This window comes from Pelobates fuscus, chromosome 9, assembly GCF_036172605.1.
Source record: "Pelobates fuscus isolate aPelFus1 chromosome 9, aPelFus1.pri, whole genome shotgun sequence".
Taxonomy (NCBI): domain Eukaryota; kingdom Metazoa; phylum Chordata; class Amphibia; order Anura; family Pelobatidae; genus Pelobates; species Pelobates fuscus.
The window spans coordinates 29323670-29338691 of NC_086325.1; the positions used below are offsets into that span (position 1 = coordinate 29323670).

General features: G+C 41.0%; 1 protein-coding gene across 1 annotated transcript; it reads right to left on the reverse strand.

Moving 5' to 3' along the window:
• Window positions 1-6834: 6834 nt before the first annotated feature.
• Window positions 6835-10078, reverse strand: LOC134573544 (peptidoglycan-recognition protein SC2-like). Its single transcript, XM_063433324.1, has 4 exons — window positions 9967-10078; window positions 8416-8620; window positions 7996-8114; window positions 6835-7021 (listed from the first exon to the last, which is right to left on the reverse strand). The coding sequence occupies exons 1-4, from the start codon at window positions 10013-10015 to the stop codon at window positions 6843-6845; spliced, it is 552 nt and encodes a 183-aa protein (XP_063289394.1). The 5' UTR covers window positions 10016-10078; the 3' UTR covers window positions 6835-6842.
• Between the last annotated feature and the right edge of the window lie 4944 nt (window positions 10079-15022).

Here is a 15022-nt window from a genome sequence, read left to right on the forward strand (position 1 = left end):
TCAGCTTACCTTACCTTCTCTAAGTACTATTCCATTTGATCTGAAGAGTTCAATCAATTTCAAGGTTTTGCAAGCTATTAAAGTGGTTCAGCACAAGGTAGCTTCATTTCCTGCACCTAAGCCAATAATTATGTAAAAAAAATTTGAGACAGAGATACCTGAGTGGAAGGCACACATGGTCATGGATTTACCTTACCCTTAACCAACGTATGTGTATAATGACAGGAACCAGAGGTCTGTCGTGTAGACATAAGATGCAATTCTTGCTATAATACCAGTTTCTTGGTGGAATGCATATAAAACTTGACATTTTCCTACAATCAATTTTTGTGATATTTAACCCAAAGGAATAATCCTGTGTTGGGGGGACAGTAACTGGAAATTAGTATGCATTTTGTTTTCCTCTTGTTGCCAAAAAATTAAGCCAGGAGGGTACAAAAATTTTTTTTTGTCAAACTTTGTTTGAAACAATCTTTTGATATCATAATTTGTTTGTGCTTGCAATGATGCAATGAAAACCTTTGCAGAAGTTTCAGGATATGGGCAATGTGGTGACACACTCTGTTTAGCCCAAACCAGAGCAAGGAGACTGTGAAACTAACTACAAAGTTAATGATTTAGGTGGAGTAGGTTTCCTCCCTGAAACAGCTTAAGTGAGAAACTGCAAGTGCCCAATACAACCAGTTAGTTAGCTCTGCCACTTAGACCTTTGTACATATTGTATATGTAATTTATTTTATCCTCAGGGCCAGATTTACATCACGGGTAAGCACAATTCTCAAGCACCCCCAACCCACTCCCTCTTCTAAAATATAATTTTTTTAAACTTTTTTTTTTTTTTTAAATATGCTAAAAATTGGTCAAATGGAACTAAAAGATGAATAGTGCAGATACCTCCTTCAATATAGTATAATTGCATTCTTCCTTTCCACAGTGTAATTTGAAATAATACCATTTGTACAGACCTCTCAATTCTGTGAATCATCATCATAAAGTCAATCCAACCAAATCTTCAAAGATACAATAGCAAGTAGTGTGCAGAAATGTTCTGTTCACTGTCTGTTCCTTCAAAAAATATTTATTAAGCGTCTATCTTCTACTGGAAATTACATTGGACATACAGCGCAAAGCTCCCACATACAGGACAATCTTTTTGCACACCTCTTGCTATTGTTTCTTTGAAAATAGTTGTATATTTAGACACACATAGAGAGCGTATGTATATGTGTGTGCAGTAAATGTCTGTGTATAGAGTGTGTGTACAGTAGTGTGTGTTTCCAACTGGGTAGCACATGTGTAAGTAGCCTGTGTAGGGATAATAGTGTGTGTGAGTGTGGTCAGTGTGGGAAGCAACGGGAGTAATGATGATGAGCTCTCAATGTGCTACCCAAGGACTGTTCCCTAGTAAAAACCGAAAGGAAGATCTACAGAGAGATGGGGAAACTCCTCATCCCTACATCAAATCCACCAAGGGAGGAAACCCCGTCCTAAATGTAATGCTAAAACGTAACCTTTATTCGTAATAAAATAAAACAATGTAAACACAATAGAAAAATAATAAAGAAAACATAAATGAAAATAAGGAGTGCCACCACACTAACTGTGGGTGTGGACAATAAAAATAATATATAATGCTGTCCTTCAAAACCACCTATAGGTAGAGATCAAATGTCAAAGCTAGTAACTAGATAGGGAAGGAAAAGGGAGAGAACAAGGGTAATCCTCTGGGTAACTAGGATGCTGTTATATAAGAAGGTGTGCTAGAAGGCTAGAGGTAACAAAATAACTAGTGCTAGCAGGCAACTAAGTTGCACTTGTATCAAAATGCACTATAGTTTAAGGATAGTGAAACAAACCACTCTAACCGGAGAAACTCCCATAAAGCATAAATGAAGGAGACCACCCACATGGAGCAGGATAAGAATGTCTGATAAAGCCTAAACTAGGCTAAATAAAACGCCAACCGAAACGTGTTACTCTAAAGTTCCCTCCTAATAAACCACCAAAGTCCCAAAGCTAGTACACGCAATCTAGAGTGACTAAAGTCTCAAAGTGTGGAGCAACTCCTGACTAAACTACCTAACGCGCGTTTCAGCGCTTCTAAATGCGCCTTCGTCAGAGGTAAAGCAGAGGTCTGTCCCCTTGCCGGCTCTTTTATATGTATCGAGCTGGCAAAATAAAGAAGGAGTGGCGGACCCGTTCGCGCCGAAAAACGGCGTTCAAATCAGTACCTCTCTGTATGAGTCACTAGATGATTGACAGGACATGTAAATGAGCCCCTAGTGCCCCATCACCTAAATGCTCAACTGGAGATGAAATTAAGTAGTGATGCATTACTGATGGTATTAAATAATGCTCTCAGTGTAACTCATTTATCAATGAAGGGAGTGAACGTAAACCCCTCATTTAATCCATTGGGGGCCAGTGTGTTGAAATTATAAATCCAAAAAGATTCTCTTCTGAGGAGGGTACGATCCAAATCACCTCCTCTGCGACCCAGTAGCACTTTCTCGACCCCTGCAAATTTTATCCCTCTCGTGTCGCCATGATGGTTATTTCTAATGTGTCTAGCAACCGGGGTATCTCTGAGGTTTCTGACTGAGTGTATGTGTTCCATAACTCGCCTCTTAAAGGGGCGAATAGTTTTCCCCACATACCTAAGTCCACAGATACAAGTCAGCAGGTATATGATGCCCTTCGTGTTGCAATTAAAGAAGTGTTTCACATGACATACAGAATTGTCAATCAGATTTGGAAGCATTTTTGAATCTTTCATCATATATTGGCAGGCCACACACCTGCCACATTGGTAGGTGCCCCGCACTGAAAGCCTCTTTTAAATTTCTACCTCTTCGTGCAGTAAGGGAAACAAATGGAGTCACAACTCCCTTGAGTTGGGGATCTTGGGAGATCAGTGGCCAGAACCTGCCTAGTATCCGTTTGGACTGATCCCATCCAGAGTCAAATGTTGCTATGCAACGAATGGGTTCCTGTTTAGTTGGTATTTCCTTATCTTTTAAAAGGTCCTCTCTGTCACTCAATAATGCCCTTTGATAAGCCCTCTTGAGGCAGCGGTTGGGGTATCCCTTCTCTTTGAACCTCGTTCTGAGGAGTTTTGCTTGGTTAATGAATTCTTCCGTAGTTGAGCAATTCCTCCTCAGGCGTAGATATTGTCCAACCGGAATCCCTTTTTTAAGGGGAGTAGGGTGGTCATCATCATCAAACCGGCAGACAAGGGGGGGAATATTGTGGTTTTAAATAGAGTTTTAAATAGAGCACATTAAATGCTTCCAAATCTGATTGAGAATTCTGTATGTCATGTGAAACACTTCTTTAATTGCAACACGAAGGGCATCATATACCTGCTGACTTGTATCTGTGGACTTAGGTATGTGGGGAAAACTATTCGCCCCTTTAAGAGGCGAGTTATGGAACACATACACTCAGTCAGAAACCTCAGAGATACCCCGGTTGCTAGACACATTAGAAATAACCATCATGGCGACACGAGAGGGATACAATTTGCAGGGGTCGAGAAAGTGCTACTGGGTCGCAGAGGAGGTGATTTGGATTGTACCCTCCTCAGAAGAGAATCTTTTTGGATTTATAATTTCAACACACTGGCCCCCAATGGATTAAATGAGGGGTTTACGTTCACTCCCTTCATTGATAAATGAGTTACACTGAGAGCATTATTTAATACCATCAGATATGGTACATATGTTAAATTTCTGTAAATACTTTTGTTATGATTATATTTTTTTGATTATCATGGATGTCACAACCTCTGTCACCAAACTAGATGTGAGTCTTAGACGCCGTCACCTTAAGACTAATAAATAAACATTATTATCCTACTTTTAGTTCAATGATAACCATATCAAAATATTGTTCTATCATGAGAAATGGCTTACTAATGGATTTAGATCTATATAGCCATACTGCTCTTTTTTTTTAACAATAAGTATATGTTGCATTTATGTTTTATCCTTATGACCAATAAGGACTTATTTCTGTCCTTTAAGTCTTGCCTTATTTGATATCATACATGTACATGGGATTTTTCATTGACCTTGATAATTATTTTTTCTCGAGATTATGCTCATCTCCAGTTGAGCATTTAGGTGATGGGGCACTAGGGGCTCATTTACATGTCCTGTCAATCATCTAGTGACTCATACAGAGAGGCGGTACTGATTTGAACGCCGTTTTTCGGCGCGAACGGGTCCGCCACTCCTTTATTTTGCCAGCTCGATACATATAAAAGAGCCGGCAAGGGGACAGACCTCTGACGAAGGCACATTTAGAAGCGCTGAAACGCGCGTTAGGTAGTTTAGTCAGGAGTTGCTCCACACTTTGAGACTTTAGTCACTCTAGATTGCGTGTACTAGCTTTGGGACTTTGGTGGTTTATTAGGAGGGAACTTTAGAGTAACACGTTTCGGTTGGCGTTTTATTTAGCCTAGTTTAGGCTTTATCAGACATTCTTATCCTGCTCCATGTGGGTGGTCTCCTTCATTTATGCTTTATGGGAGTTTCTCCGGTTAGAGTGGTTTGTTTCACTATCCTTAAACTATAGTGCATTTTGATACAAGTGCAACTTAGTTGCCTGCTAGCACTAGTTATTTTGTTACCTCTAGCCTTCTAGCACACCTTCTTATATAGGAGCATCCTAGTTACCCAGAGGATTATCCTTGTTCTCTCCCTTTTCCTTCCCTATCTAGTTACTAGCTTTGACATTTGATCTCTACCTATAGGTCGTTTTGAAGGACAGCATTAGTTAATATTTTTATTGTCCACACCCACAGTTATTGTGGTGGCACTCCTTATTTTCATTTAGGTTTTCTTTATTATTTTTCTATTGTGTTTACATTGTTTTATTTTATTACCAATAAAGGTTAAGTTTTAGCATTACATTTAGGACGGGGTTTCCTCCTTTGGTTGATCTGGTGTAGGGATGAGGAGTTTCCCCATCTCTCTGTAGATCTTCCTTTCTGTTTTTTCTCTGTACACGTATGTAAGGGTTACCCCATTCTTGGATTCCCCGGACACACTTACAGGCTGGTTGCCTCTGGCCACTGGCCTTTTGTCTTTTCTTTCTCTGTTCCCTAGTAAACCCGGATGTGGGGAACCAAGGCAGAAAATCAGAAAACAGCAGGAGAGGACCCCAAAATTGAGACTGGCCCAACAAAAGTAGGACAATTGTGTGGCATGCTGTGGGCAGGTGCCTACTATACCAAATCTGGACCTGCTTTTCATATAATGTCACACTAAGTAACATCACAACTTTGCATATTTATCACTATGTGAAGAACAGGAACTGCTCTTGGGAATTATCCCATAAGTCACTTCTGGACAGTTATGTATATGACAAGTAAACCCCATAGACCAGAATATAACCTGGAACTGCTTAACCTAAATATGCATGTCATTGATTTATGTACTGAATAGGTCTATCCACGTTTACTTCGCTTAGTGTTAATCTTTTCCTACATCTGCTGTTAGAATATTCTTTGTATCCACTTTTCTTTTAGTGGGAAAGTTATTTATGTGAAGTGACACACAAGAATGTCTAAAACACCGGTGAAATGCTGTATTTTGATAATGCAGAGTGTATTAAATTGGATGTAACTACAACCAGGCTACTTCTGTTTAAAATCATCTCCTAACCCCCATCCAAAATGAGTATTTCAAAACCATAAAATCTTTATGAAATACTCACATTGACTGCCTAGTCAAAAGATATATTAAGTCCAAGCAGGGACTACTTTGTCGTAATATTTTCCCTACGCTTGACATACCTTTATAAAAGGCAGAACTACCTTTTCAAGGCTTTTGCCATCACAATTGACGGCTGAGAGAAAAAAGGCTTTTTCTATTTCTATGGAGGATCCGCGGTCTTGTTGTTATGGTACATGGAGTGACCCTTGAATATAATATCCTTGGGACAGTAAATGGAGGTCTTTTCCCTACGAAAGTTCCATGCATCAGGTCTACCTCAGAATCTGTCTACCTGTTCATCCAGAAAAACAACTTACTTGAAATTAGTTTGTGCAATTGTTCGCTTGTATCCCGTTTTCATGCACATTATTTTAAAAGGACAAAATATACACCAAAACAACTTTAGCTTAATGAAGCAATTTTGCTGCATAGATCATGTCCCTGCAGTCTCACTGCTCAATTATCTGCCATTTAGGAGAGTTTATGTAGCCTTGGTCCCACCTCCCTGCATGTGACTTGCACAGCCTTCCTGTAAAGACAGCTCTAATGTTTATACTTATCCCCTGCTCTGTTACTAGCTCTTTAGACCCTGCATGAGCCTGCTGTGGGTGATTAAAGCTTAATTTACAGAGCAGGAGAGAAAAACGTATACAGCAAGTTAACATGTGAATAAAAATGTAACTTTTTTTCTTCTTCTTCATGCAGGCTGTGTCAGTCACAGCCAAGGCAGTTGTGGCTAGGGCTGCATGGATAGAAAGTTCTTTAACCCCTTAAGGACCAAACTTCTGGAATAAAAGGAAATCGTGACATGTCACACATGTCATGTGTCCTTAAGGGGTTAACTCCTAAATGGCAGGGAACTGTGCAGTGAGACTGCAGTGGCATGACCTATACACCAAAACTGCTACATTAAGCTGAAGTTGTTTTGATGCCTGTAGTGTCTCTTTATTAGCAACTTTTTTTTTTTTTAAATAACACCACATACAACTACATTAACAGGCAGCTGAGAAGTATTTATTTTTTTTAAAATCTACAACAAGAAAGTTTTAAGAGTTAGTTTGGGGGGTGAAGGTGATGATTCTGTGTCTGAAGAATTTCATGTTCTAAATGGTTCGTTAGAGCTTACGCCTGGAAGCGTGGCCAGGTTTTTACTGTGTTGTAGAAGGTGTTCCCAGGGCAGTCGGTGGCGGTCACATTGCGATGTCCCTTCAGGATGTAGGCAGATTTAATGTAGCCTCTGGAGACCCCGCAGCTGATGAGGTTTTTAACTGCATTCTGGGCAGCGGTGTTGGGGTTTTTACCTGAAATAATTAAATAAAGATGGAGAAGCTATGTGAGAACAGTGGTGGTTTGTTTCAGTCAACCAGGAGCTTCTTCATGATAAATCAAAACAGCTATATGGCCAGGGATGTATTTACCACAAGGCAAACAAGGCATTTGCCTAGGGCGGCACTTTCGGGGGGGGGGGGGGGGGGGGGCGCCAAAAAATGCCACCCCAAGCTCCCAGACAAATGCCTTGTTTGCCTTGTGTTCTGGGGCTGTCCACCTTACTGTGAGGGAGTAAGTGTAGCTGTCAGTGTGTGTCTGTGAGTAAAAATGGGTGTGTCTGTGAGTGTGTGTCAGTGTGTGTATGTCATTTTATGTGTATCTGAGAGTGTGTGCCTGTCAGTGAGTGTGTGTGTGTCAGTGTGTGTCTGTCAGTGAAAGTGTGTGTTGGTTAAACAGTGTGTCCCAATGACTGTGTATCTGTCAGTGAGTGTCTGTCAGTTAAAAAAATGGCCTTGAAACAAATTGGGTGGGGGGCAAATTTAGATTTTGGGGGTGCCCGAATTTAGTCGTGCCTAGGGCAGCACAAATCCAAAATACACCACTGTATATGGCAGCATTGTGGGTGACATGCCTATTAATTGAATATATTCCCGATGCTCACTCACCTCAAATTAAGGACTTCTCAACTAATGGAATGTGTTTATTCCGCTTTCTAAAACCATGATTTAATATACTTAAAAAGTCAACAGTTTTGTAAAAGCCCAGGTAAACTGCACAGGTGGTGTTAGCTATCGAAGTCCATGACCCCTTACGAATAAAATGTACCTCTTCATTCTCACCATGATTTAACATACCCAAAAGCTTTAGAATCTTTGTAAAAGAACAGACAAACTTTGTAAGTGTTATTAGTGTTCTGTCACATCAGTCTATTACTAACACTCCAGCTGCTTCACTGTGACGGTCACCCTGTGCCCCCCTCTATTCCCACTTTTTTCTCCTGACTTACTGGTGAAGGATCCAAACACGCTGATTCCGATGGAGTTGGAGTTGTAATTTGGGGCATGTGCTCCAACTGATGTCCACCCACGACCTTCATAAGCGTTTCCGTCCTCGCCCACCAGGAAGCTGTTGTATAAAGATGGGTCAATATGTTTCCAGTTGGAAAATAATAAATTAATCAGTATATGGGAAGACAAGGAGAGGAAAATAAAATCTAGGTCCCAGCATCTGAAGTTTGAAGGGTTGCCTATACCTGCCTGTGATGCTGCAAGTTGGCTGTCCTGGTTTTACACCGTTTCTTGGGTTATTGCCTTTTTAAGTATCACTAGATAGCATTTGATACAAAATCTTTCAGACCTAAAACAAGTCATATTTCTCCACCCACCTCCATAAAATGGACAAACACCCAACCATTCCGCCATCTTACTTGTATCCAATATCACACCAGCCATTGGAATTCATGTGGTAGTTCTGGATGTTTTTGGCCTGTGTGATGCAGGCAGACTGGGAGGTACAGGCTGTCCCCTCGGTGTGGTGGACGACCACATAGGTGACAGGTGTAGTCATTGCGGTTCTGCAAGTTGCTGCACGTCCGCCCCACTGTGACTTAGTGAGGATGGTGGGACATTGACCTGAAAGAGAGAATGTTACACTTTACAACTGTCAGAGTTTCCATTCTGCTGTCACAATGGTGTAACAAAGGATTTTGTTAAACCTTGAATGTTGGAATACTTCAGTGCTCCAGTTCTCGTTTTAATAGTGAGCTATATTGTGTTATGGTTTTAAAAAGATCTTTCTACGTAAACATTCAGTGGTGAGACAAGACAGAGAGATACACATGCAAATATATATTTATGCCCCTTACCTTCTTTATCAGTTATCCCACCACCCAACTCAAAATTTTCTCGAGCTTATTTTTATTCGAGCATATCTTCAGACAATGTAATAGAGCAGCAGGAAATGCTAGCAGAATGCTTGGTTGTATAGGGAGAGGTATTAGCAGTAGAAAGAGGGAAGTGCTCATGCCATTGTACAGAACACTGGTGAGACCTCACTTTGAGTACTGTACACAGTACTGGAGACCGTATCTTCAGAAGGATATTGATACCTTAGAGAGAGTTCAGAGAAGGGCTACTAAACTGGTTCATGGATTGCAGGATAAAACTTACCAGGAAAGGTTAAAGGATCTTAACATGTATAGCTTGGTGGAAAGACGAGACAGGGGGGATATGATAGAAAAAATTAAATACATAAAGGGAGTCAACACAGTAAAGGAGGAGACTATATTTAAAAGAAGAAAAAACTACCAAGAGGACATAGTCTTAAATTAGAGGGACAAAGGTTTGAAAATAAAATCAGGAAGTATTACTTTACTGAGAGGGTAGTGGATGCATGGAATAGCCTTCCAGCTGAAGTGGTAGAGGTTAACACAGTAAAGGAGTTTAAGCATGCGTGGGATAGGCATAAGGCTATCCTAACTATAAGATAAGGCCAGGGACTAATGAAAGTATTTAGAAAACTGGGCAGACTAGATGGGCCGAATGGTTCTTATCTGCCGTCACATTCTATGTTTCTATGTTTCACCACAATTAAAACTCACTTATTATCTTTATCCCATTATAAAGGGTACTCTCTCCCCTGCTGGACATGTGATGTGGTGGTGGTGGTGATGGATGGGGGGTACAGCCAAATTAAGCAGGACTAACTAAAAATGCAATAGGAGTAAAATAATTAGGATTTTTAATTTTCCTGAAAAATCAGGCGTTCTTCAATGTGAATAAAACTTAAACCTCGGAACACTGACTTTTGTTGCCCATCTGCAACCTTTGAAGATATGTTTTGTCTTGTGTATGCAGAACACAAATTTAATTATAAAAGAAAAAAAATCATCTTTAATCGCACACCAGGTATTTATGACATTTGGGGATTCTCTTAATTAGACACCCTTATAAAATGTATGTTGACTGATTTGACTTACCATAGGTGACTGCGCACAGGGCAGCTAAGAGAAGGAGAAAACGAAGCATTGTGGATGAAGAGCTTGAGGACACAAGATTAATACCTACAAGAAAAAGAAAGGGGACAACAACACACAGTGAGAGGCTGGAATTCAAGCTGTAGTAAATCAGGTTCTCTTTCTATACAGCTCTGAGGAGGAGAACTCACCTTCTTGCAGTAGTTTATCTGTGTGTGTTATACTACCTGTCCTGGGACCCATTTATACCCCCTGTCCTCCCATGGGGGCGTCTGCTGCTGGGTATGTGGGTGGTGTTATAGAACACCTGATGTAGAGACTATTATGTAATATAACAGAGGGAGGGGGAGCGTTTTGGATATTTGAGTCCTGGCATAATAAAATGTATCTTCATTATCAGCATCACCTTATATACCGTTGGCCAAGATTCAACAGCATGGATTTAGGGGTTCACACACACTATATTTAGAGGTGCAGAGTATACTAGGGTTACAAACAAACAGATGTTTAACAGACATTATATGAAATCTGCCATTACATACACATATCTAGACAGTGGTAAAAAACAAAAGACAGATGTATTGCGGTGGGCTTTTTTGTAGCCCGTGAGTGTTTTTTTTTTTACATTAATTCATAGCACAGTCAACTCTTCGAGGCTCAGTGAGGAATGAAGAGAAATGGCTGAAATGTATTTTAATAAAAAAAATTGTATATTTTATATGTAAAAATGAAGGGATTTTTTTTCGGTATACATTCTGCTGCAAGAAACCTTGCATTTAGGAGAAAATTAAAAACTAAGTTATCCTTTTTTAACATGCTTGTTTTTTTCAGAAAGCTTAAAAAAAATCTATGGATAATCATTCAATAAGACACATTCAAAGCTAATGGTAATCCTGCTCTTAAATGCAGGCTTTCTGGAAAAATACACGTTAAAAAACCTTATTTCAGTTCGTTCACATCTAAATTTGAAAACGTGGTTTTTTTTCTTGTTTTTTTTTAAGCAAACTGAACTTAATATGAAATACTGTCTCTTTAACTTAAGGCTGACCAGTTTATCAGTTACACCTAAATAAACCATCTCTCTCTATTTTTGTTGCATCTTATCATAGATTCAGGGACACAGAACTGTGTGCAAAAAGCCAAGAAGTGGGTGTATTGAGCAAAACATTGCACGAGTGCAAAAGATGTACCGTATATACTCTAGTATAAGCCGACCCGAATATAAGCCGAGGCCCCTAATTTTACCCCCAAAAAACTGGGAAAACTTTATGACTCGAGTATAAGACTAGGGTGGGAAATGCAGCAGCTACTGGTAAATTTCTAAATAAAATTAGTGTATATGAGTGCAGTGTGTGTGTGTGTGTGTGTGTATATGAGTGCAGTGTGTGTGTGTGTGTATATGAGTGCAGTGTGTGTGTGTGTGTGTATATGAGTGCAGTGTGTGTATATGAGTGCAGTGTGTGTATATGAGTGCAGTGTGTGTATATGAGTGCAGTGTGTGTGTGTGTGTATATGAGTGCAGTGTGTGTGTGTGTGTATATGAGTGCAGTGTGTGTGTGTGTGTATATGAGTGCAGTGTGTGTGTGTGTGTATATGAGTGCAGTGTGTGTATGAATGCAGTGTGTGTATGAATGCAGTGTGTGTATGAATGCAGTGTGTGTATGAATGCAGAGTGTGTGTGATGCAGAGTGTGTGTGATGCAGAGTGTGTGTGATGCAGAGTGTGTGTGATGCAGAGTGTGTGTGATGCAGAGTGTGTGTGATGCAGAGTGTGTGTGATGCAGAGTGTGTGTGATGCAGAGTGTGTGTGATGCAGAGTGTGTGTGATGCAGAGTGTGTGATGCAGAGTGTGTGATGCAGAGTGTGTGATGCAGAGTGTGTGATGCAGAGTGTGTGATGCAGAGTGTGTGATGCAGAGTGTGTGATGCAGAGTGTGTGATGCAGAGTGTGTGATGCAGAGTGTGTGATGCAGAGTGTGTGATGCAGAGTGTGTGATGCAGAGTGTGTGATGCAGAGTGTGTGATGCAGAGTGTGTGATGCAGAGTGTGTGATGCAGAGCCTTGGTGGGGGGTGGGCATTTTTAATATTTTTTTTATTATTTAAAGGACCACTCTAGGCACCCAGACCACTTCAGCTTAATGAGGTGGTCTGGGTGCCAGGTCCTTCTAGGGTTAACCCATTTTTTCATAAACATAGCAGTTTCAGAGAAACTGCTATGTTTATGAATGGGTTAAGCCTTCCCCCTATGTCCTCTAGTGGCTGTCTCATTGACAGCCGCTAGAGGCGCCTGCGTGCTTCTCACTGTGATTTTCACAGTGAGAGCACGCCAGCGTCCATAGGAAAGCATTATGAATGCTTTCCTATGTGACCGGCTGAATGCGCGCGCAGCTCTTGCCGCGCGTGCGCATTCAGCCGACGGGGAGGAGAAGAGGAGGAGAGCAGGAGGAGATCTCTCCGCCCAGCGCTGGAAAAAGGTAAGATTTAACCCCTTTCCCCTTTTCAGAGCCGGGCGGGAGGGGGTCCCTGAGGGTGGGGGCACCCTCAGGGCACTCTAGTGCCAGGAAAACGAGTATGCTTTCCTGGCACTAGAGTGGTCCTTTAATTTTTTTTTTGTTATATTATTTATTTTTTATTATTATTATTAATTATTATTTTTTTCGTCCCCCATCCCTGCTTGATACATGGCAGGGAGGGGGCTCTCCTTCCCTGGTGGTCCAGTGGCATTGGCAGTTCAGTGGCGGGAGGGGAAGGGGGGCTGGCAGAGAGCACTTACCTCTCCTGTAGCTCCTGTCAGCTCCCTCCTCCTCCGCGCCGGTCCGTGCAGCACCTCTGTCAGCTCACACTGTAAGTCTCGCGAGAGCCGCACTATGACCCCGCGGCTCTCGCGAGACTTACACTGGGAGCTGACAGAGGTGTTGAACGGACCGCCGCGGAGGAGGAGAGAGCTGACAGGAGCTGCAGGAGAGGTAAGTAACCGCACACAGCCCCCAGTCTGTATTATGGCAATGTAAATTGCCATAATACAGACAGTGACTCGAGTATAAGCCGAGTTGGGGTTTTTCAGCACAAAAAATGTGCTGAAAAACTCGGCTTATACTCGAGTATATATGGTAATTATCTTGTACAGTGCTGCAGATTCCACAGGTGCTATGTTAAATAAAATAATACCACTTGTCCCATTGTTGGTCCCCAGTCAATTTCAATGTAAGGATTTATCGAAGGATTTTTAAATATTCTGCACAGATTATCTTAAACTGAACAGATTTCTGTAAATAAATGTGTGCGTTGTGTCTAGTTTTGGGATGTAAAAAAAAAAGTTGTTAAAGTAGATGCTTAAATATAAAACATATAATATTATTGATAGTCATTAATATCTCGTTTAAATGTTTTGAACATTCAACTCCTTCATAATCCTATAGACTGTAAGCTCGTTTGAGCAGGGTCCTCTTCAACCTATCGTTCCTGTAAGTTTTCTTGTAATTGTCCTATTTATAGTTACATCCCCCCTCTCATAATATTGTAAAGCGCTACGGAATCTGTTGGCGCTATATAAATGGCAGTACTAATAATAATAATAGACATGATATAACCATCCAATCATTTAATTTGCCTAACTCCTTGATCTGATATAAACAAATATGTTTCAGGTGGTACGAACAAATTAGAGTGTCTGTCACTGCCTGTGGTCTTTGCATAATTTGCAAAAGTTCCCAATGGTGACTTTGCTGCTGGGTGTTCATTGGCCGCGGGGTTCAGGGGAAAGAGAGTTCTACCTGTAAGTATTTCATGAAGAATTTACTTATTTTGGAGGCGGTGGGGCTGTGACATTGCCTCTTTAATCTGGGACTGAATGAATCGATCCATCCAGGGTTTATCTGTGAATTCTTATTCAATGAAGACTCCACAGGTAAATATAGACAGAGTCATTCTTCCAGGCCCATATTAAAAGGCACTGTCATGGCCCCGCCACCACCGAAATAAGTAAAAAATAGATTAAAATTGTTTTGTGTTTTTCATGCTGATTGTCCTTTGATGCTGAAAATTTTACATCAATTACCGTAAACTGAGAAGAATAACTAGGTAAGGTTCGAACATGCTGGGACATCATAAGAGTAAAACATCGCAAGGTTTCAAATAGCCAAAAAGGAGTGCACTTGTAGTGTTACAGGAATTTAAAGGAACATAATAGGGTCAGGAACACAAACATGTATTCCTGACCCTATAGTGTTAAAACCACCATCTACCCCCCCCCCACCCCCCCGGCCCCCTTTGCCTCTCTAAATATAGTAAAATCTTACTCTTATTCAAATCTGAAGCGGCTGCCTCTGCCTGTGAACTTCCTCTGATCTCTGACATCATCAGAAGTGGTGGTCTGAGCCAATCACAATGCTTCCCCATAGGATTTGCTGAGACTGTCAAGGAGGTAGATTAGGGGCAGAGCCAACACAAGTCAAACACAGCCCATGCCAGTCAGTATCTCCTCATAGAGATTAATTGAATCAATGCATTTCTATGAGGAAAGTTCAGTGTCTGCATGCAGAGAGTGGAGATACTGATATGTTGTGATGCGCACTAGGCAAGACTGATAATGGGAGCAGCTCTAGCAGCCATCTGAGGGAGTGGCCACAGTCTGAAAAGACAGTGTTTACAGCAAAAAGCCTGAAGGTAATGATTCTACTCACCAGAACAAATTCAATAAGCTGTAGTTGTTCTGGTGACTATAGTGTCCCTTTAAGGATCCTGTTGGCAACTGGCTCCAAGTTTATGAACCTTTTGCCAGATTGTAGTGTAACAGTCCCTATAGAAACCAGGATACAAGCAGTTTACTATATATACGTTGGCTAAGGTGACAGCATTCACAGTCTGCAGTATTCTACCATAACCACTGCAGATGTGTAGATATATAGCGCTGTTAAGCTGTTTTTGCTGTGGTTTCTCGTATAGATGAAAGGAGAAAGATCAGACCATAGATGTTTAGTAATGAATACACAGAGATGCCTCATACCAAATAAAGTAAAAGCTGTGTTCCCCTGCTAGAAGACCCCCTGCATTTATACAAA

Excerpts from the sequence above, each read along its gene's own strand:
- LOC134573544 (XM_063433324.1), bottom strand. The coding sequence starts at position 10,015 with ATGCTTCGTTTTCTCCTTCTCTTAGCTGCCCTGTGCGCAGTCACCTAT. Across the intron at positions 8,621-9,966 it reads CCTGTGCGCAGTCACCTATG|GTCAATGTCCCACCATCCTC; the intron begins GTAAGTCAAATC and ends TCTCTCTTTCAG. Across the intron at positions 8,115-8,415 it reads TGGTGTGATATTGGATACAA|CTTCCTGGTGGGCGAGGACG; the intron begins GTAAGATGGCGG and ends TTTATACAACAG.